Consider the following 23871-nt stretch of genomic DNA (forward strand, 5'->3'; position numbering starts at 1 on the left):
GGATGCAAATGTGTTTGCAGCCGCAATGAACAATGCACTTGATGTGCTGAACTCACAGGAACCAGGTGCACCTCCACTCTGTCTCTCTCCCTATTTCTCTCTCTCTCTCTCTCTCTCTCTCTCTCTCTCTCTCTCTCTCTCTCTCTCTCTCTCTCTCTCTCTCTCTCTCTCTCTCTCTCTCTCTCTCTCTCTCTCTCTCTCTCCTCTCTTATCTCTCTTATCTCTCTTATCTCTCTTATCTCTCTTATCTCTCTTATCTCTCTTATCTCTCTTATCTCTATATATCTATGACTCTCTTTCTCATTCTATGACTCTTCCTCTATATGATTCTCTCTCTCTCTCTCTCTCTCTCTGACACTCAGTGGTGTTGGATTACCACATGGGTATGCAAAGCCCGTGCCCAGGGCCCCAAGCTCAATGAGGGCCTCGGGGGGGGGGGGGGGGAAATACATTTGCTGTTAAAATGTTCTAGACCAGATCTACTACTGTAATATTATTTCCAGTTACGAGTTACCGTTTGAGGTGTTTCTGTGCTGGTTTCGACTTTCTACTGTTGCTGGGTTCTCTGCGCTCGAGCGCTGCATGACTGTCAAGTCTCGTTGGAGGTGCAAAACCAGACAATAGTTCATTACACAACAAGAATGACCGCACTGTGGTCACACCTGTGATATAATCCGGAAATGGGCCAATTGTGAAATGCGCATTTAAAGCACTCTTAAAAGATGAACAGGATGATTGGGAAACACCTTGAATGTGCTATTAAAAGATTAACTTGACGCCTCTCATCCATGTCAACCTCCGCCACGGTTATATCAGAAAGAGTTGATTCGTCACACGGTCTCGGATTATTTACCCCCAATATGGGGCCTTTCAAAAATTACGTCATGCTATTTTTTGAGTAATTGACTTAAATTAATAGATGAAACAATTGCAAGTCTGTAGGCCAAAAAAAACAACATTTTACAAACTCGTGTTCAAATATGCAAATGACTTGCAGCGTCATCAGTCAGATGGCATTTTCTGTTAGAATTCACAGGCAGTTATAAATAATGGATCAATGGTACTTACGTGGGAGCTCAAAGAGAAAGGTAAAGCAAGCAAAGGAGACTAAAGGAGTTGCTTTGTGAAAAAGGTACCAACTATGAACCAGTAATTCAAGGAGAAAGAGAAACGAGAAACGACAGACTAAGACGATGGCGACACAGCTTTGGATTCGGTAGATGTGGCTGCTGGCATTGTAGAACAAGCAGCTCAGCACTCAAGCAAGCACTCCAATAAAATGGTTGATAAGGAATGGCTGGCTTGGCAAGCGATAGCAAGCTGATTGGTAATGGAACACCTTAACATGGCTTTTTCTTTTACAAGTGGGGGAAAAAGGCAATGAAGCATTGGAATTCCTCCGGATGTTTTGCAGTCAAGTCTAAGTAACATAGACTGAGCAAGCGTGAAAATAACACGGAGTCCTCTTTTTTTTGGGTGTTTTGGGTCGAAATTTTTTTGTGCCGAGGTCCCTAAGAAAGCTTAATGCACCTCTGATGCATGACTCTCTCTTTCTCTGACTCAAACTCTATATCTCTCTCCAACTTTCATCAATGTTCTTTAAAATGCAATTGTTTTTTTTCTCGGTGTGTAAAGCACAGGGAGTTCCTTGTAGACATATGCATGTTTTACTAGGACATGAGGAGACATTTGCTTACCTTCCTATGAATTGCAAGAGTATTTGTGCTGTTTGTCTGCTTGAAAGTTTTTGCTTAAAAAAACAGGAAATTGCTTTTTATAATTGATCTGTATGCATGTTTTCTGAACTTTTTACTGTTTCTTTCGTATTTTTTGTGAGTTTCAACTTGTAATGGTAAACTTACATCAACTTGCATGTTTGGACAAAACAGCTTTTTTTCTGATTCAAGCCTGCCTGTTATTAGAAATGTGTTTTTGGAACGACCTCAACAAATTAAGCTCCATACTCTCTGGCAAAGCAGACACAATGATACCTTGATGAAATGACACCAGACCGCCATCTTTGCTTATCCAATTACATGGATACAGACAATTGATTATCTCCTCCCTTCCTGACACTCTCTTGTTGAGCAGTGCAGACGCTGAGCCGACAAGGTTCTCGCTTATTGCACCACCAACAACAGCAGTTGCACAACGGGCCTCTTGTTGCTGAGCTGGAGCTCCAGAGGAGGTGCTGCACACCACTTAAAACACTTCTGTGACATGTTCTTTAATTTGACTTCATGAATGCTTTAAAAGTGTATCTTCATTTTTGTTTATTTTAAGAAATTAGTTATTAAGAATTTATTGTCAAAGGTGATTTTTGTTTTGCTCTTTTGATGTTATGTGACTTGTTTGTTTTATGCAACTATTTATTTTCAGCAATATATATGCATCTCTACACAAAAGAGAAGGGCAAATAATTGTGGGTATTCAAAAAAAAAAATTCTTCAGGAATCGTGTTTTTGGAATATAGTTAAATACTTTCTTGGCTTCTCATGTGTGTTTTTCATATTTTTCCTCTGCAGGCAAATCCAAGAAAGGCAAATGCAAGCAGAACATGAGAGGCTGGAGAGAGAGAGGGTAGAGAGGCTGGAGAGAGAAAGGGCAGAGAGGTTGGAGCGAGAAAGGTTGGAACGGGAGCGGCTAGAAAGAGTGGAGCGAGAAAGAGAGAGGTTAGAGAGAGAAAAGGCAGAACAGGAGAGAGAGCGTGCAGAGTGGGAGCGAGCAGAACGAGAGAGAATGGAGAGAGAACGTTTAGAGCATGAAAGAGTTGAAAGGGAATGCTTAGAGAGGGAAAAGGCAGAAAGGGATCGTCAAGAACGAGAAAGATTAGAGTGTTTAGAAAGAGAGATGCAGGAAAGGGAGAGGGCAGAGAGAGAACAGCAGGAGAGAGAGAGACTTGAACGTGAGCAATTAGAAAAAGAGAGGGCGGAGAGAGAACGTTTGTCAAGAGAAAGGGCTGAGAGAGAGCATCAAGAAAGGATAGAAAGAGAGTATCAGGAAAAGGAAAGAGCAGATAGAGAACGTTTAGAAAGGGAAAAGGCAGAAAGAGAGCTTTTGGAGAGGGAGAAGGCAGAGATACTTGAGTGGGAGAGAATTGAACATGAGCGAATAGAAAGGGAAAATATTGAGCAAGACAATGAAAGGATGGAGAGAGAACGTATCGAAAAATTGCAACAAGTACGGCTAGAGCGCGCTGAAAAGGAGAAAGCACAGCAAGATGAGGATGAAGAGGGGGATGATGATGATTGGGAAAGAGTGACTATGAGTTGGGAGCGACGTGGAATGGATGCTGAAGGGTCACAGAATGAGAGAGTTGAAAGTCTTCGGGAAGACAACACTGATGAAGGTGAGGAAAGTGAAGGAATAGCTTGCATTCATGTCTAAACGATATTATTGTTAAAATAACTGATCTAATGTCACAAATGTCAGTTAAATTTTGGTGCATTATGATGGGGTTGAGATGAATCTGCATGATTCTATGACAGCTTTTACAGTGGTCCATTTTTCTTGATTTAACAAGATGCAATTCCCTTTTAAAAATTACAACAGTTTAAAAATGTGACTGTAAAAAACGTTTCCAACATTGCCATATGGAACATGATTAAGAAAATTCGAGGGGAGAATTGAAAACCTGAAAGACTGTGTGGAGAAGTAGGTATCTGATTAATGACTTGGGCTAATGAAATAAGTTGCCCAAGTTGAAGAAAGCAAGTTTTAATGTTTATTTTTATTTTTTATTTTTTTGTATGTTGATCCTCAAGTCGGTCTAGTGGCAGCCATGCTGTCGCCGTCAACACCAAGATCTGCCATGCCACAAGCACCAACAGCTCCACCTCCCCCCCCACCACCACCTGGTCCTCCTCCAAAGCTCTCAAGCTGTTCTATGCCTCCCACTCCACCACCACCACCTCCACTACCTCTCCCACCCGGTCCTCCTCCATGCTTATCTCCAGTCTCTGTTCCTCCACCTCCACCTGGACCACCACCAAACTTAAGTGGTCCCCCAACCCCCTTGGTCCCCCAACCCCCTTGGTCCCCCAACCCCCTCGGTCCCCCAACCCCCTCGGTCCCCCAACCCCCTCGGTCCCCCAACCCCCCTTGGTCCCCCAACCCCCCTCGGTCCCCAAACCCCACTCGGTCCCCAAACCCCCCTCGGTACCCCAACTCCACTCGGTCCGCCAACTCCATCCTGCCACCCACCACCTCCACCACCCCTTCCACCAGGCTCTGCAGAGGGGCCACCACTTGTTGGCCTTGCTGCTGCACTTGGATCTGCTCGACTTCGTAAGATCACAAGGGTGGGTGCTGATGTGAATGAGAGGTGGGGGTGGGGGGGGAGATAAAGGGTCATTAAGGACTATTGTATGTCTGAATTTAATTCTTGCCTTTTCATTTATTGCTGTAATATCCACATCTTTTTGCATCCCCATGCGGATGGTTTATTATATTATTTGCAACAATGCCTCAAATTATTTTTTCTATGATTAAACACAGATCTAGTAGTGAGTGATGTGGAGTACAAAATTTTAAAAGTCAAGAAATCACATTGAGTGGCTCTTTGGGCTGACAGAATGGGCAGAGAAAGCACTATCTGGGTTTGATTATATACATTTGGGCTATTTGTATTTGGGCTATCTGGGTTAGATTCCTGACCCTACCATAAAACTGTCACTATGGTACTTTGCAGGCAAGGTTTCCCAATGAGGTGGCCTTCATTTGGAAGGGCTGTTAAGTTGGCTGTCTCACAAACTAGGATTCACTGGTGGGGGTTGATACTGTGGTGCCTTTTGAAGATTAGGTCATTGCATCTGTAGCTGTGTAAAATTCCAAATTGCTGCCCCACTTAATGGTACTACATCAATGGCACAGCCACACCTCGGTAATATTACAACCAACAGACCAAATTGATATTTTATCCCAGTCAAATAAGCATTTGATTGATATATAGTGGCTCTTTTAAAGTTCACATTTTATAATAGACTATGGGAGCATTTTGTATCTGATAAGAGATCCTGAAAATAGTTGTCTGGGTGTGACAGTTTATCAACGGCTTGTGTTACTCCAACTCTCTGGAAGGGTGCTTCGTCATTGATGAAGCACACACGGCCTGCATAAACCCTATTGAAGTACACACTCCTTGCATCGACCCTGACAAAGCACACATTGCTTGCATAGGCCCTGATGAAGTACACATTGCCTACATCGACCCTGATGTATCTCATAAGGGCTAGATAGACTTTGTGACTGAAACGTTGAATTTTATGAGCTGCTTTGAACCCCCCCTCCCCTCCACCCCCACACACTACCTTTTCCAACCCCCACCAACCTCCCCCCATTCCATTTTGAGATTTCATGTACTTGTTTATGCATTTATTTTATTTGATTGTGGTTAGTCAAGAGTATGCAGTTTTATTAATATCTTTATTTCAGTCTGATGAGGCTGCGGTGGCGATGAGTGGATCAGGTCGTCCTGAAGGAAGCCGTGGCCCAGGCATGGTTCATTTAGCCAGCAGTGGTGGCCTTATGGAGGAGATGAGTGCCCTGCTTGCCCGCAGGTCAGGAGGAAAGACTTGTGCAAGCACAATCAACATTTGTTTTTTTTATTGTTGTTAATCTTTATTGTACTTTTACCTCCACCACCAAAGGTAAAGAGGGTTATGTTTTCACCACTTTCTGTCTGTCTGTGTTTATTTGTTTGTTTGACTGTCTGTTTGTGTGCAGGATATCTCTAAAAGTTGTGGATGGATTCGGATATCTCCAGATGTTGCTTGATGTTGAAAGTAAAATTTTAATGGATTCGGAAAGTAAAAGTGCAGGATATCTCCAGATGAAATTTTGTGGGCAGGTTGGGTGTGTGACAAGCCCGAACTGATTAGATTTTGGTGAAGGTCTGGATCCGGATCCAGATCCGACTACTACAATTTTTTAAAGTGATTCTTCCCCATTGAGAGATGGGGCCAAAAATTATATTGTTACGAATTTGGAATTCGATTGCACACAACATACAGGTTCCTTTCGTCAGCTATGTCGATAAGTGCTTGTTCCCTAGATAGCTCACCTTCCATTGTTTAAATGTTCAGAAATCGATTAGATGCGCTGCGGATCTATTTAATAGTTAAAGAGCGATCCCAACACAATGGAGACGTCCCTCCCCCTCTTCTGTGAAGAGGAAGAAGAACCCTGCCGTCCCATGATTCATGATGTCAACAACTCCCTCCCACCCGTGGTTGAGCGGGCGATGGATCACGAGGGCATGAGTCACGCCGGGTGCGGGGGAAGGGGGCGGAGAAGGATAAAGAGGAGATCCTTTCTTGGTTCGTGTGCGGGGTTGGAGAAGGGAGTTGGTGGGAGTCGTTCAGCAGACCTTCGGGTTCTGTTTGGCTTGGGTTAGGGTTGAGGCCTTCGGAAGCTTTTTGGCTTCTGCAGAGGAGTTGTTCAGTGACTTCGGCTTCTGCTTGGCTCTGGTGGAGACTTTTTGGAGAGCTGCTTTGTGAGTTGAGCCGGTTGCTCGGCTCGAGCTCCGAGTGGTGGCTTCTTCTTCTTGGTTCGTGGAGCTCTTTGTTCTCTGTTTGGTTCCCGACTTGGTGCGACTCATCGACCTCTTCTTGGAGGTGGTTCCTCGGGGAAGCGGCGCATCAACGGGAAGGATCGGCACCTCGTCTCACCAGCACGTGTTGAGAAGCGCGGGAGGATTCGCGGGAGCTCGTGAAGGATCGCGGCTCACGGCGATTGGATCCAGTTCACTCTTGCTGGAGCCCGGGTCCGAACAACTTGAAGACCACACGAGGTGGAGAGGTTCGAGATAGGCTCTGGGTTTCAGCTCACCTGTCCTCCGAGCTGGAGCCCATTATTAAAGGCCTCAGCCACCATTTCTTGGGTGTGTGTGCGTACGTGTGTCCGTGGGCCCGTGCCTACTAAGTAGTAAAAACTGTTAAGTGATTGTGTAGAACGGTTGTAGTTCTCCTGTCATGCGTGTTGGTCTTGTATAATTGCATACGTGTTTTGCCTTGTTTAATTGCATATGTGCATGCCTGCTTACGTACTTTATTACAATAAATGTCCTTGTGTGAATGTAAACCTGCTCATTGCGTCCTCTTCCCTTAATTGAGCTGCCATCTTGCTCTAGGAATATAGTTGGTTTTAAATAGTCGGTAAAGTGATCGGGTCCAACGGGATTGCGCGATAATACACCGCTCGGTTATCCCAAAAGGAAGCGAGCTGCTTAAGCGGCTCGTTTCCAAGCGGTCCCGTTGACGTACAATCTCTCGGTAGTCTACCCGCGTGATTAATTAGGTTTATCGACAATTCGGCGATTTACCCTGTAGCGCAGGTAGAGTGCGGACAAGCTTGTGGTGTGCTTAAAAACACACCCGTGGCTGGTTTTCGGCGTTGACCCGGAAAGCCGCGACTGGATTGTCCGTTCGGTGGGCGAAGTGACCGCTATTGGTTAGACGCGGTCATTCGCACGCCGGCGGGTGAGAATCTACAACAATATAAAGCACAATAATCTCAAAAAGTTGTTGATGGATTCGGATGAAACTTGGTGGACATGTTGGGTGTGTGGCAAGGACAAATTGATTCGATTTTGGTGAATATCCGAATCCGTATCTGGATGCGATAATTATTTAATTCTTAAAGTGATTCTTCACCATTGATAGGGCCAAAAACGATATCGTACTGTATTGCATGATATTTCAAAAATGTAATGGGCCCGATATGTTCTCTTGGATCAGGGTGGCGGAGGTATGCGCTACCGAGTGCCCTTCTAGGGGAGGGTGACTCCAAGGGTCAAGGGTGAAGCTGCGATCAAGGGTGACTCCAAGGTACTTATGGGACAATTCATTCTTGACTAGTTTGCCACAAAAGGAAGCCTCGAGCTTTCTGTTAGCCAGTCATTTGCTGAGATAGAAAGTGGTAACTGGGGTCTTAGTTGGGTTTGGGGAGAAGTGCTATATAGTAGATGAAGTATTGCTCTATTACCTTTAATTCCCAGGGCAGGGAACTGCTGAGATCTTCAAGGTTGATTGCTTGGGTCACACAGGCAAGATCGTATGCATAGGCAAATTTTCTGGAGGTGGTCCAGACATGTCGCTCACATATATGTTGAAGAGGATTGGAGCTAAAATAGATACTTGCAGAAGATAATCATTCTGAGTCCTTATTGAGTTTGCTCTCAGAATGATACCCTATATCTGATTGCTCGGCATAGAAGAAAGGACACTTATTGTGGCTTGGCACTGGACAAAGTATGGCAGCTTTCAGCAGAACATGTCATCATACCGTATCATATGCTGATGATAGGTCAATTAGTGCAACACCTGTCTCGAGCATGGCTTGGTAGTCAGCCCCAATGTGGGTGGTAAGGGCAAGTACTTGATCAACACAGCTCCTACCAGGTCTGAAGCCAGATTGTTTCTTGGAAAAGTTGGCCAGAAGGACACGCTCAAACAATTCGTATGTCCTACATAGCAAAGATATAGGCTGAAAGCTAGATGGGTCAGCAGCAGGTTTTCCTGGCTTAAGGATGGCAATGACGTTAACTTCTCTTCAGGTTACTGGTGTGACTTCAGTTGCATGGATGTTGGTGAAAAGAGAAGCCAACCAATTATGCCTGTGAGGTCCCAGATTCTTCAAGAATTCAAAATATATGCTATAAATTCCTGATGCTTTTTTTTTTTGTATACCTTGGTCGAGGCTCGTATGAGAGCTAACACACAACTCACAGCAAGGAGGCATGAGACAAGAGGGGCGGGAGTGGAAGGGACAAAACAGTGGGGAACAGACACATTAGGTGAACTGTGGAAGGGAGAGGGATGGGGATGGGACGGGGAACATGGCGAAGAGAAGATGGACATTTCAGGGACTTTCAGGAAGGAAAGCAGGAGAAATGAAGGAAGTGGGCTTGGGTGGATTATCGGGGGTAGAAAAGATCGAGGATTTGGATGGGGGAAGATAAGAGGTGGTGGTGAACAGCTGTTTTGAAAGCCTGGAGGGAAGAATGGGAAAGAATAGAGTGAGGAAGTTTATTCCAAAGGCGGGAAAAAAGAGGAATAAAAGAGTGAAGATGAGCAGTGATTCGTGATTTTGGTAGTTTTACCAGAAGGGGGTTGTTGGCGGACCTTGAGCGCCCTGTGGAAATGTGGTGGGGACAAATCGCAGAGAGAGCAGGGGGGCAAGGCTGGAGAGGAGTCTGTAGAAGACAGAAAGACCACCGACCAACCTGCGGTGATTGAGTGAGAGGCCCAAAGACTCAGCTTCATTGCGGGAGATGCCGATGATCTTAAATGCCCTGGTTTCGACAGCGTGAAGCCGAGAAAGGTGGGAGGCAGGAGCACCAGCCTAGAGGGGAGAGCAGTACTCCATCAGGCTACGGATAAAAGCTTTGTAAGTGGTCAGGAGCTCAAGAGGGCCGAGGAAGGACTTAGCATGACGGAGGATTCCCAGTCGGCGACTGGCTTTTGAGGCGAGGTTGGAAATGTGACTTTCCCAGGAAAGGTCATGGCAGTTAGTGAGACCTAGAAGCTTGAAAGAAAAGACTTCTTCCAGAGGATTGTTGAGAAAGTGGATGGGGGGGGGGGGTTTGTAAACGGTCCTTTCGAAGAGACATAGTGAGAGTGTGAGATTTGTCTGGATTGAAAGACATGTTCCACGTGTTGGACCAGTTTGTGATTTTATCCAGATCTGCAGTGAGCGAAGAAGCTGCTGCTTGCCGGTCTGAGGGATGATAGATGGTACGGCAGAGGGTGGAGTCGTCGGCAAAGAGAAATAGAGGATTTTCCAGAGAGTCCGAGAGATCATTGATGAAAACCAGAAAAAGAACAGGGCCCAGAACGCTACCTTGAGGAACTCCAGCCTGCACAGGAAGAGGGGATGAAAGAACTCCATTTAGGGCCACACGTTGACTGCGACAGGAGAGGAAGTCTGCGAGCCATGAGTGGAGATGGCCTTGAATACCATGGGAAGAGAGTTTGGTGAGTAGGGCAGGGTGCCAGACTGTGTCAAAAGCACGTGATATGTCCAGGGATACGGCTCGGATTTCCTGTCTGGCATTGAGGACCTCCATCCATTGATGGGAGAGCAGAAGCAGCATATCCAGGGTAGAGTGACCTTGTCTGAAACCAAATTGATGATTGGAAATCTTTCTGATGCTGATTCTGATGATGCTTTCCTTGCTTTGGTGGGCAAAAGGCCAGTGTCAATGTCAATCCTGGTATAAAGGGAAAAAAGCAGGGATGTAGGAGGAGATAATGAAATGGTCTTGGAGAGTTCCTTACAGACTTCACTGTGAGCCTTCTTAATTGAGGCAACTTTATAGTTGAGGAGCAGCCTGGAAGCAACAGCATTAGCCGATACTTTGGGAGGTTTATGTTGAGCATGTGAGGCAGCTCCAGATGTCTTGGCAGGTTCCATGCCTTTCTACTTGAATAAATAAAATGAAGCTTCTCAACAGTCTCCTGCCATATTTTTCATCTGGCCATGTCCCAAGATTCCAAGAGCTCAGATGCAACACCTGGATCCCCAGAAGCTTCATACTATTGGAAGAGTTGGTCAGTTTCTGGCAACCAACAAGGTGTTTTTTGCAAAAAACATGTGGGATGTTGTTTTTGGCTACATCTCTCAGGATCTTGCAGAAGCTGCTCTCGCTCTTCAGGACATGGTTGATGCTGATGATCTTCTGCTCCAACTTCTGGTGTGAAAGTCTCCTAGTTGGCTTTCTGAAAATTCCAATGGGCTTTAGGTTTGGATGTAATTAAGGGAACCTTTATTCAAATGTGGATTGATGCTGGTCAGTGTTGGCTGTGTGGAAAGTGTGGAAGGATCTCACGAGAGGCATGAAGAGGGTGTCCATTACTGTCACTGGAGAGAAAACAGAGGTCTGCATTGTAGTCTTACTTCCATCTACGTGAATGGAGAGTACATGATTGCTTGGCATCGTGCAGGAGATAGCGATCACGAGCGGATGCCCAAGCCATCAGTTGTTCACCTTCCTCGTCATCTGAAGTATATCCTCATGAGGTGTGATGGCTGTTGAAGTCACCAGCATGAACTTTAGGATGAGCAGTAATGGGTAGTGCTGGAACTGGCCATTCTGCCTGAGGTGGTTTGTACACGTTGGTAGTTATTGTGTCCCCAACATTCACAGTGGTTATGAAGTCATTATTGGCACTAGATTATTTAACAATGTAAAAGTCAGTCAGGTTGTGTCGTAAGGAGGTTGCAATGCCATATTCGCATGGTGCACTGCTGCAATAAGTTTGAAACCATAGCTGTGCAGCTTGGAGGCATTGGAGGCATCCTCAGCATGTCTCTTGAAGAACAAGACTAGCAACATCAAGGTCTTTATCAGTTCTTGATATGTAGTCACACTTTGCTCGTAACATACCTTCCACATTTAATTGGAAGATACAAAGAGTTTTCCCTATAATTAAAGACGATTGGTCCTGAAAAGGGCCGTTTGTAAGATCGTTGTGTTCTATTTTCAAAGTGATGACATTAATTACCTCGAGAGTTCATAGAACACAATACCCCACACAGTGTTAAGTATATACTTCAATTTTAATAAAATGTTGATTTTTAAGATCATTTAAACAATAAAATCCAGAAGTTTTGCACAGTTGAAGCAGTTTTATACACCACCCTATAGAACATGTCCAAGTACTGCAAAACTGGAGATTCTTGGAAGTATTATGAAGGTGATTTGTGTTTTACAGTGTTTAAGTATATAATTACATTTAAATAAAGGTGTAAAGAGGTTTAAAGGCATATAAGTAAACAAATTCCCAGTTTTACTGTTGTTTTACCCAGTGTCTATTGCATCACCCGATGTAACACTTCACATTAGTTATTCGTAACTGTTGTTTGTGTCCTTTATGATATCCTTAAACACAGTTTCCTGTTTGAAATGATTTTTAGTTTTGTTTGACTGCCAGGCAGGCAGAGTAAAAATATTATCTCGCTCCAATTTTGCACCTGGCGATCGGGACTAATTCAGAGACAAAGTACTGTTCAACGGCAGGCTTGTCTTCCTATTCATGTTCTGATTTGTGTTCAAAATATAAATTAAATTTAAACAACTTGTCGTGGGTCTGGCAGTTAAGTTAATCCCCCATACCTAATTGTGGTGGATGGGCGGTTAACACCAGCCAGCCTGGATAGCCGAGCGGTATTCCTGAGGAGGCGGACACGTGATCCTCAGAGATTATAACGCGTGCGGGAGGGGTGGGGTGCATTCAGCACTGGTGGAGCGATGGAACAGATGGATGCATAAGGGGGTTTATACTCAAACCCCATGACAAATAAATAGACGCAGCAACTTAAATAAATGCAGGGATTTAATGACAGTGGAAATATTTACAAGGGTAATTCAAAATGTAATAATAATAACGTGAAGTAAATTAAAGTCTAAAGTCGAGGCGCCTCCACACACGGACTTAAATGCAGACAAGGGGGGAAACGAAATAAAAGAAAAGCAAACCGTCCCTTTAGTCTAGCACTTAGCTTGGTCCAGAGATGGTCTTTATAGAACTTGGAATTGAGGCGCTTCGTCCTGCACATGTGGACGCGCCAAAAATGGCGCCAAGCCGCTCTCTCGTAGTGGGAAACGTACGTCAGGCAATTCATGAGGTGATATTCAACACCAGGGCTCAGAGACCGCCATGCAGCTTCTTCGTTGATCATCCTCACCGACGCCGTGGCTTTGCAGAATGGCGCCGTCTCATCGGTGATATACACGAGGCTTTGAGGTCGGTCTCTCACAACCCAAATAAGAGCCAATGGTCAGCGTCTTGCTCCACCACGCGAACCAATTCGCCTCAGCATGAATGCGAGAATCGTGCTGTCTTCTTCATGCATCGAAGAAAAAACATTTCGTCATGCTGAGAGGAGAGCAAAGCGAGATCCTCCATCCCAGCCACGTTCTTCTCTCGACCGCATGCATTCCTCACACCGAACTCGTGCGTTGGCTCCCGATCTCTCTTCGACGTCACCCCAAACAACCTTTCACCTCTGGGGTGTGGCTTTCTGGCACGAAAACCCAGGAAGGCGGGGCCTCTGCCTGCTCAGCACACCTGGCTCGCTTGTTCTCGTTGTGATTGCCTGCTGTGACATTCTCCTGCGTTTTTGCATTTAAAAGCCAACCATGAAGGAGTTGCACTTTTATAACACTCGCATACTGGGGTAAATTGGTCTTGATACCGATCTAATTAACACAGCACCACCCCCACGTGATAACAAATAACACTTAAGCTCACAGTTTCCCTACCTAATTTACATCGAGATGTCACCAACACATACACGGATCAAGCAATTCTATATAATCCTAACTTTCCTATGAAATTCCTCCATCTACCCCCACAACCGTAACAAAGTGGTTCCTTGATCATAAACTGATAAGACGGACGGACAAATATGAGCCATTTGCTTAACCCTGCTTTTCACTTCGCATGCACGGAGTAATGACAGGGTGGACCACGGGAAGGTTGTTATCTCCCATCCCTTTCTTTGGTAGAGAGTTGACATTTTTTTTGCAATGCAAGTGTAACCCTCATTGCCAAAGATTGACCAGCCATGTGTTTCTTGATGTGAAAAAAATTAAAGCTCAAATCGAGTTGATGGATTTTGGATGTAATTAATAACCAAAACCAAACACACTCTTTGCACAACAATTTGGTGTCTATTTTGTGACGGTAGAACCTGGACAAAATCGGGATTCAGGAAGTAATTAAGCATGCATTTTATGATTGAGAGTTTAACAATACCTTTGTACCACCATGCAATAGGTTTGCAGTACTGGATTTACTGGAGTCTGAGACATGAAGCATTCCTTATTTTCCCCCGTTGCTATTCCAAAAGGGCTGTACTTCAATCGATGGTCAGCCCAATGTGTCTCCCTTGCGGATTGGAACTGGTTAATGGTAGTTGCATTGGCAACATATCCTGGTAGTGCATTTCAGTTGTTGACACTTCTGACAGAGAAAGCTGTTTGTCTTTGCTGAGATTTATGGTGCTGTTTTCTTATCTTCATGTCGTGCCTCCTGGTTCTCAAACTCTCTTCCCTGACAAAGAATTTATGAACATCGATTTAGTCAATTCCCTTAAGGATTTTGAAGATCTGAATAAGTTCAGCCCATTGTCTCCTGTATACCATTGTGGACAACTTCATTGCTTTAAATCTTTCCGAATATTATAAGTGCATAGCTATCGACCCAAACCTGCTTGAAGGAGTGAGAATATTTCTTAACTGGGGAACAGGTGCCACAGGCTCCGGTCAGGTCCACGGCATTGCCTTGGTGGGGGATGGAGCCCCCCCTACTCAGAACAAATCTAGGAAAATAGAACCAAAATGGAGAGTTCTGTTGGTTATAAATCTTATAGGCACAAAGGAGAAGGAAGAAAAAATATTCACAATTAGACTGAACTCCTAAAAGTAATGGCCACTCAGTATTCCAAACTTAGATTCAGATGTATGTACTTCAAGACATATTTTGACAGTGAAATTAAATATTTCCAGTCGAGCATCAAAACCAATTTCACCTTTTATCACATGTCTGCCACATTATAAGCTCCTTGAAAGGAGTTTCTGCACACGTAAATGGATGGCTGCAAAGCCTAGACTGAGAACTGTGCATAGTTGCCTCTGAGCTGTCTATCTTGGGTTTGAATCCCCACCCAGGTATAGACTGCCATCCTGGTGTTTAGCAGGCAGGGTGAGGTATAAATGTATTTGCCATCTATCGGATGGATCTTACAGATCTGTCTACGTTAAAGGTCCCACAGTATCTTCTGTGGGGAGTAGGGAAGTCATCACCAACTCCTTAAACAAGTTACAAAGTCCTGCATAAAGTGCAGGGCGCAAGTGGTCTGGTCTTCTTCGATATCCTTCAGAACACCAAGTGACATTGCTTGTTATTTCAGTGAGGTTGTCTGGTTTAGTAGATCCAGTGGCTCCACAAACAACCTTGAAAGTGACAGTGATTTTCATTGGTTGGAAACTCATCTGTTATATATATATATATATATTTTTTTTTTTACATTTTCAGCAAACATTACTGCCCTGCACAAAAAGGTGCAAAAACAGATCCCTGCAACTACAGACCAATCAGCCTTCTCCCAATCATCAGAAAGGTTATGGAATCCATCATCGCTTCAGACATTAAATCCTTCCTCTTCTCCAATGGCTTGATTTCCGATCATCAATTTGGTTTCAGACCAGGTCACTCTACCCTGGATACACTGCTTCTGCTCTCCAAACAATGGATGGAGGTACTCAATGCCGGACATGAAATCAGAGCCATATTCCGAGACATATCATGTGCTTTTGACACGGTCTGGCACCCTGCCCTGCTCACCAAACTCTCTTCCTATGGTATCCAAGGCCATCTCCACTCATGGCTCGCTGACTTCAACTCCTGTCACAACGAACATTTGGCCCTAAATGGAGTTCTTTCATCCCCTGTTCCTGTCCAGGCTGGAGTTCCTCAAGGCAGCGATCTGGGCCCTGTTCTTTTTCTGGTTTTCATCAATGATATATCCGATTCTGAAAAATCCTCTTTATCTCTTTGCTGATGACACCACCCTCTGCCGTACCATCTGTCATCTCTCAGACCAGCCAGCAATAGCTTCGTCACTCTCTGCAGATCTGAGTAAAATCACAAATTGGTCCAACACGTGGAACATGCCTTTCAATCCTGACAAATATCACAGTCTCAGTATGTCTCTCCGAAAGGACCATTTGGAACCCCCCCCCCATCTACTTTCTCATCAATCCTCTCAAATAAGTCCTTTCATTCAACCTTCTGGGTCTCACTATCTGCCATGATCTTTCCTGGGAAAGACATATTTCAATCTCGCCTCCAAAGCCAGTCGCCTTTCAAATGATTGAGTCGCCAGTTGCCAGTCCAAAGCCAGGATTGGGAATCCTTTGTCGTGGAAGTCCTTCCTCGGCCCACCTGAGCTCCTGACCACATACAAAGCTTTCGTCCGCAGCCTAATGGAGTACTGCTCTCCCCGCTGGGCTGGTGCTCCTGCCTCCCTCCTTTCTCGGCTTCACGCAGTATAAACCAAGGCATTTCGGATCATTGGTATCTCCCAATATGAGGCTGAGTCTTTGGGCCTCTCACTCTCTCACCGCAGGCAGGTCGGTGGTCTTTCTTTCTTCTACCGTCTCCTCTCCGGTCTCGTCCCTCCTGCTCTGTCTGCAATTTGTCCCCACCATATTTCCGCAGGGCGCTCAAGGTCTGCCAACAACCCCCTTCTGGTAAAACTACCAAAATCACGAATCACTGCTCACCTTCACTCTTTCATTTGTCTTTTTCCCCACCTTTGGAATAAACTCCTTCCCTCTGTTCAATCCCATTCTTCCCTCCAGGCTTTCAAAACAGCTGTTCACCACCACCTCTTATCATCCCCCATCAATAACCTCAATCTTTTCTACCCCCGTTAATCCATCCCAAGCCCACCTCCTTCAAATTCCTTGCTTTCCTTCCTGAAAGTCCCTGTGGTGTCCATCTTGTATACTCCATTTTCCCCCGCCCCATCCCTCTCCCTTCCACAGATCTAACGTCTCTGTTCCTCACTGTTTTGTTCTTCCCACGCCCCTCTTGTCTCATGCCCCCCTTGCTGTGCGTTGTGTTAGCTCTCATATGAGCCTTGACAAGGTATACAAAAAAGGGACCTGTCTAATGACTTTGTTAAAAAGAAATGTTGTTTCAAAAGAAAAATTCAAATGTGAGATTTCAGTAGTTGGATATGAGTGCATGACATGAGTTGAAAAAGTGTACATCTCATGCCAAATGCATAACAGTTGACAGGTGAGTAAGTGATAAATGTGTGGTAGCTTTCTGGTTTCCCTCTGTTGGATCGTTTCAAGAAGATCATCTTTCTTCTACCTAGAGCACCATACCGAGTTGCAGTATTCCACTTTTGGTCATACTGTGGTTTTGTCAAGTCGGAGTAGCCTTTTCCTCCCCAGTGCCGATAATGATCTTTTGATGATTGCTAATTTAACATTACTTTTCTTAGATATGTCTGCAACATGGGAGCTGAAGAATTATAACCTTGTATCAAACAGAACACCCAAGTCTCTTTCTTCATTCTCGATTTTTACTTTATTTGGGCCAAAATCTCCTTCCATAATATAGGCAGACTTTTGGTTACTTCTCTCATAATGGACAACTTCACACTTCTTATTGTTAAATGGTGGCTGCCATTTACAAGACCAGTCCATGACTGCTTTCACATCTCAATGTGAGATTTCTGCTTCAACTTGAGTATCAACAACTCTTTACAGCTTTGTATCGTCTGCAAACACTTTCAGCTCAGAGTCAACATCGACCTCAACTGGAAGGTCGTTGATAAAGATGACAAATAGTACTATACCCAGGACACTGCCTTGGGGTATTCCACTCGTCACTAGTCGGTGTTCTGACATCCAGCCATTGACCACCACCCTCTATGTTCGTTCTATCAGGTATTCCTCCATCTACTCTATACGATTTGAGCTTGCATAAGAGGCGTTGATGTGACACACTATCAAATGCTTTATGGTAGTCATTGTTGTGACCATCATTCAGCTCTCTCGTCCATCGTTAGAGAACTTCGAGGAGTTGTGCACAACAGGATCTCCCACTCCAAAAACCTTGCTGCTCACTGCTGCAGTTATTATTTCCAAATGCTATCCCAATCTCTTTCTGACAATTTTCTCCATTATCTTGCATACCAATAAGGTCAAACTAATAGGTCTGTAGTTTGTAGGATTACTCTTCTTTCCCTTCTTGTAGATAGGTACACCAATGGCTGTTTTCTACAACTCCTAAACACTTCCCTCCTTCAGAAGTTTGGTGAAAATAACTTGAATTGGCTTATAGATTTCTTTATAAGTTTCTCTCGATACTCTCAAATGTAAACCATCTGCATTTGCAGTTCTGGGCTTGGGGCGACGGCAGCTTCTCAGGGGTCTCTGCCGACTTTGTCAAAGTTAAGTTTCCCGTCGTTATTTGTCACGTTTTAACTGTTCCTTTTCTCACCTGTATGCTGTGTGTTCCTAGTTTGGTTTTGTTTCAAAAATCGTGCTATTTTGTGAGTTTTCATCAACCTTATCTTGTCGGGTTCCTTGAGGCCTTCTTGTCCTTCCCATCTAGGTGTACAATCACTTTTATTTGTAATCAATTCCTATTTTCCCCACTTTTCTCAATGCCCCCCATCTATTCCTCCCAACTACACACTCTGTTTCTTGTACCCCCGTTGATCACCCCAAACCCACCTCCTTCAAATTCCCTGCTTTCTTTCTTGAAAGTCCCTGTAATGTCCATCTTGTATACCCTGTGTTCCCCACCTCATCCCTCTCCCTTACACAAATCTCATGTCTCTGTTCCCCACTGTTTTGTCCTTCCCTCTCCTGCCCCTCTTGTCTCATGCCCCCCTTGCTGTGCGTTGTGTGTGAGCTCTCATACGAGCCTCGACAATATATACAAAAAATAATAATAAGAAATAAAAATCAGAGCCAGCTGATTTGTTGAAGTCTAGCTTTAACCAGGAGGCTGTCCACCTCATGAACTATTAAAATCCATCCCAGTTAGAATAGATTCCACAATACTCCTTTTTAATGTTGGCATTGTTGTTTCATCCGCAACTGTGAATACACTCCTGAAAAAAGTAATGAAAGAATCTGCCTTCTCCTGGTCAATCTTTGCCCAGATACCATCTTAGTTCATACACATTGTTCTCAGTCAGCTTATGCTCTCTTTAGTTGGTTAAGTTCAAATGTTGCATTGTTTCATGTCATGACATAAACTTTCAAGTCAGCTTCCTTTCTACTCTTTTTGAATCTACTCTAAGTTCTGTGTTTCAGTTTAATGATCTTTAAAGCATCTCTATTTATCCGCTGAGGCCTTTTTCTCATCTGTTTCCTCTTCATGGAGACGCATGAGTGTATGCATCTTTTCATTGTATTTTCAAAGAATCTCCATACTTCCTCTCCTGTAACATCCTTAATATTCTCATTCCATTTTACTTCTCTCAGTATTTTCCTCATTTTATCATAATCTCCATGGTAGTAACTCATTGTGGATGTATTATCTTACGATTCTGGTGAATCAATTGTTATATAGAATGATATTGTCACATGGTCACTCCTGCAAAGCAGTAGACCAGTATCGGTGTCGATAACAATCAAATGTTCATTGTTTCTTTGTGCCATGTCGAGTAATTCTAGGATCAACACGGTTATGAGACATGTGTTGGTCTCCATGGGTCTGGAACTATGAACCAGAATAGCACTAAGTTCCTTGACTCTGCAAGAAGTCATGGACTTAGGGTGGCTGGTTCATGGTTTCAGCACCCACAGGCTCATTGCTGGACTTGCTATTCCAACGCTGGTGGTGTGCAAAGGAGATTGACCATGTGCTCATTGATGGGCACTGGAGGATTCTTCAGAACTGCAGGGTCTATCGGAGTGCTCATTTCCTCAATACCGCCCATAGGCTTGTTGTACCAACTCTGAAGTTGCAACTTAAGTCCAGAGGAATGGTACCATTTCAGCCAAGGCTGGATGTTGGCAAGCTCAAGGATGGGAGGTTAACTGAGGAATTTGTGAACAGGCTGAGTGTGGATTTGGGGGCTCTGGGTGTTTTGGGGAATGCTGAAGAGTTGTGGAGTGCCTTCAAGAATGTTGCTGATGGAAGTGTTGGAACTCATTATCAGGCGAAGAAGAACTTTGTCTCCCAAGGGACACTGGATGCCACTGATCAGTCACAGGGCCAGGCTTAATGGTAGGGCTGAACTGTTCAGGGAGTTGAGGCGTAAATCTGTACATGTGCAAAAAGCGGACAAGGAGGCCCATGTACGAGGAACCTGTGAGGTAGTAGAGCATCACTTGTAGTCAAGTGATTCTCATCCTGCTTACAGAGGAATTTGTGCATTGCATTCCTCCAAACCCAGGCCTCAGTGTACTTCAGTTCGAGCGAAGGGTGGTGGGCTCTTGACAGAGGAGTCAGAAGTGAAGGCACACTGGGCCGGTTACTTTGAGTGGCTATACTAGGCTGACCCACCAGCTGTGGAGTTGGATGTCAGGGGTGTTACTATCCCTCTTGCTGACTATTGCTCAACTGTGAACTGCCTTCGTTTGCGGAAACACAGACTGCAGTGAATCAGTTGAAATGGGGGGTAAAGCTCCTGGGATTTGTGGCATCCATGCTGAACTTCTCAAGGCTGGTGGAAATGTTGTACTCATGTCGTTGCATGTAGTTCTGTGCTCTGCCTGGAACACAGGCATCATCCCAACTGACTGGAAGAGGGGCCTTGTCCCTTTCTGAAAGGGAAGGGTGATCGCAAAGACTGCAACAACTACCGAGGGGTGATTCTGCTTTAATTGCTGGGCAAGGTCTTTGCTCGGATAATTATTGATAGGGTTCGCCTTGGATCATTCTGCTTGAGCACCAGCACCCAGCGCAATCACGATTACACCAAAGAGGTCAACAATTGACTGTATTCTTGCTCTTCAGGTGCTCACCTAATGCAGATGAGTGTTTCGGCAGGGGCTGCTTGCAGCCCATATTGATCTCTGCAAAGCTTTAAATTCATTGAATTGGGATGCCCTCTGGAGGATTCTTCTTCTTCGTGGCATGCCACCAAAACTGATCAATCTGATGTCTGAGCTATACTCTGGAACTAAGAGTGCTGTGGGATTTGGTGATACCATCTCCGACTTATTTCCAGTCAAAACTAAGATGCAGGCTTTCGATGACATCTTGCATGCTGCTATCTTGTCTGTACCTGTTTTGTGGTGAGGATGTTGAGGTCACGGAGAGATTCACTTTCCTTGGCAGTGATATTCATGCCTCCGCATGTTGTGAGCTAGAGGTCAATAGACGTCTGGGTCAGGCCTGAGGGGTTACGGATTCACTGGAACATTGGGTGTGGCGTTGTCAGTACTTTTGCAGGAGGATGAAAGTCTGAGTCTTTAATTCCTTCGTGCTTCCCGTCTTGTTCTACGGATGTGATACTTGGACTCTGATACTTGGAAACAAAGACTTAACTCTTTCAGTACTAGGTCTCTTCAGAGAATCCTTGGCTATCACTGGTCAGACTTTGTGTCCAATGAGCAGTTTCTGAGAGGGACTCTGATGAGATTTCCTATATAGGCCGTGAGTGTCAGCTGCGGCTGTGTGGTCATGTGGCTCGTTTTCCTCACACTGATCCTGCTTACCAGATTCTCTCAGTGAGGGAGCCTCGTGAGTGGAGGTGGCCAATGGGCAGCTGACATGCCTCGTGGTTGCAGCAGGTTGATCGGCATCTAAAGAGATGGGAATGGGCCAGACATCTGCCTGGGGAATGGCCAGACGGAGGCCCTTGAAGTACCGGCGGAAAGTGGACGCAGCGACGTGCTGCTCCGGCGTATGCTTCCATACCTGACCTGACCTGTGTATTGTTGAGCTCTTGGTGAATAATTCGGGGTAATTTGTACAGGTTTTGCAGATTATTTCACGTTCGTGTGAAAAATGTACATATTGAGGGAAGCAAAGAGGAATCGGGCAGACTCAACTCAAATGACGAAAAACATCGAGATTAAAACGGACATTTTTATCATGCATGCATTCTGTGTAAATGCTGTGGACTTCATTACTCTGCCATGTGATTGACTTTTGCTTGTCGAGCTGTCTGAATACCCTGGTTTTTCTTCCTTGCAGGTTTTTCTTCCTGTGCTATCCGCTTGTAGTACAAGTTTGCTTGTTATATTTGGTTCCTGCCTTGAGTTTTGCACTTGGATGTATCGCTAAAACAAGCTGTGCACTTGTTTCCTTTGCTTGTGCACAATGTGAGCTCATCTTGTTATGAATACACCATTTGTGCTTTGTTGCATGCTTGAATTAATCTCGTTCAGTTTCCTACAGTCAATATACTGCACTTGTATACCATATCAGATGCCTAGTTCAAAATAAAAAGTGGTCAGGATGCATGCAAATCAAACTCAGAAGGGGGAACTTGGGAGCCGGATGGGTATTGACTATGAGCACGGAGTAGGTTGGGTGGGGTGGGAGCGCTCCTCTGATTCATTTTAGCTTGGTCTGTATATCCCAATGAATGTTCTGTGCACGTTCTTTGAAGCTGAAGGGTAGCGAGATATGAAAAGGACAAGTGGGGAAAAAGGGGTGAGAGAGGGGTAGGTGAGCTACATTTGTGTACTCGGAAATGTAATAGTATCTATTTGTTTTCTTCTTCTGGTAAGGAAGATAAATGAAATCCACTTGCAGTGCTTTTGTTCATGAATACAATGCTCTCACCTTCTGTTGAACCTGGACATGATCAAACGTGTGCCATCATGCATAAGCTTCACTTGAACCAATCATCATTGGGGGTAATACGTTTAACAACAATAACTGTTTTATTTTGAACATAATACAGCAGTATTAAAGATTACTATTATTATTATTATTATTATATTATTATTATTTTTATTATATTGTTGACCTAATGGAAGTTTCATTAAAAGAACAATTCCCATTTATAAATGTAGTGGTAAGAGTGCTCTGCTTTCGCACTGGATGCACTTTCAGCTCTTCTCAAATATCTGCAAATGATTATTTATCCATGAAATGCTGCGATCGGTGCCCGTCTCACAGTGCGCAAGTTATTATTTGTAGCAAGAATCAATTATGATGATGAAGTTGACACTATTATTATTATTTATTATATTCCACATAATACCCCATAATGTCAGAGGAATTTTTTTTTTATTTTAATTTTTTACAAATTAATTTGAAATGAAAATCTGAAATGTCTTGAAATCTGAAATAAGTATTCAACCCCTTTGCTATTACACTCCAAATTGAGCTTGGGTGCATCCAATTTCCTTTGATCATCCTTGAGATGTACATGCACCCGTGGCCAATTCAATTGATTGGACATAATTTAGAAACACACCTTTCTATAGAAGGTCCCACAGTTAACAGTGCATGTCAGAGAAGAAACTCCACAACCAAGTCCAAGGAACTGTTTGCAGACCTCTGGGATAGAATTGTGAGGAGGCAAAGATCTGGGGAAGGGTATAAAACAGTTTCTCGAGTGTTGAAAGTTCTGAGAGCACAGTGAGCTCCATCATTAGGAAATCAAATGAATATGGAACTACTCAGATTCTTCCGAGAGATGGTCGTCCTACTAAACTGAGCAACAGGGCAAGAAGGACCTTGGTCAGGGAGGTGACCAAGAACCTAATGACCACTCTGACGGAACTACAGAGTTCCCTGGCTGAAATGGGAGAACCTGCCGGAAAGAAAACAGTCTCTGCAGCACTTCGAAATTTAAGCTTTATGAGAGAGTGGCCAGATGGAAGCCACTCTTGAGAAAAGTCACATGACAGCACGCCTTGAGTTGACAAAAAGGCACGGGAAAGACTAAGAGCATGAGGCAAAATAATTTGTGGTCTGATGAAACGAACATTGAACTCTTTGGCCTGAATGCAAAGTGCTACGTTTGGAGAAAACCGAGCACAGCTCATCACCCATTTAACACCTTCCCTACTGTGAAGCATGGTGGTGTAACTATCATGCTTTTCAGCAGCAGAGACTGGGACAATTGTGAGGATAGAGGGAACAATGAATGGAGCCAAATACAGGCAAATTATTGAGAACCTGCTTCACAATGCAAAAGACCTGAGACTGCAGCAAAGATTTACATTCCAACAGGACAATTGCCCCAATCATACAGCCAAAACAACACTGGAATGGCTTCAGAAAAAAAGAACGTGAAAGTCCTTCAGTGGCCCAGCCAAAGGCCAGACTTGAATCCCATTGAGAATCTGTAGAAAGATTTGAAGATTGCTGTTCACCGACACTCCCCATCCAACTTGATAGAGTTTGAGTAAATCTGCAACGA

General features: G+C 44.3%; 1 protein-coding gene across 1 annotated transcript in view; it reads left to right on the forward strand.

The window, feature by feature from the left end:
• The window catches only part of LOC147023107 (uncharacterized), a 107500-nt gene that overhangs the window by 24254 nt on the left and 59375 nt on the right, over positions 1 to 23871 (forward strand). The window contains exons 4-9 of the mRNA XM_085888167.1: positions 1 to 65; positions 2092 to 2188; positions 2526 to 3349; positions 3765 to 4000; positions 4086 to 4301; positions 5434 to 5558. The exon at positions 1 to 65 is cut by the window's left edge and continues 113 nt beyond it. Coding sequence (XP_085744293.1) covers positions 1 to 65; positions 2092 to 2188; positions 2526 to 3349; positions 3765 to 4000; positions 4086 to 4301; positions 5434 to 5558 — 1563 coding nt within the window. The remainder of the gene's footprint in view (positions 66 to 2091; positions 2189 to 2525; positions 3350 to 3764; positions 4001 to 4085; positions 4302 to 5433; positions 5559 to 23871) is intronic.

Source organism: Eptatretus burgeri, chromosome 7 (assembly GCF_056783735.1).
Source record: "Eptatretus burgeri isolate ZD-2024b chromosome 7, Ebu_testis_v1, whole genome shotgun sequence".
Taxonomy (NCBI): Eukaryota; Metazoa; Chordata; class Myxini; order Myxiniformes; family Myxinidae; genus Eptatretus; species Eptatretus burgeri.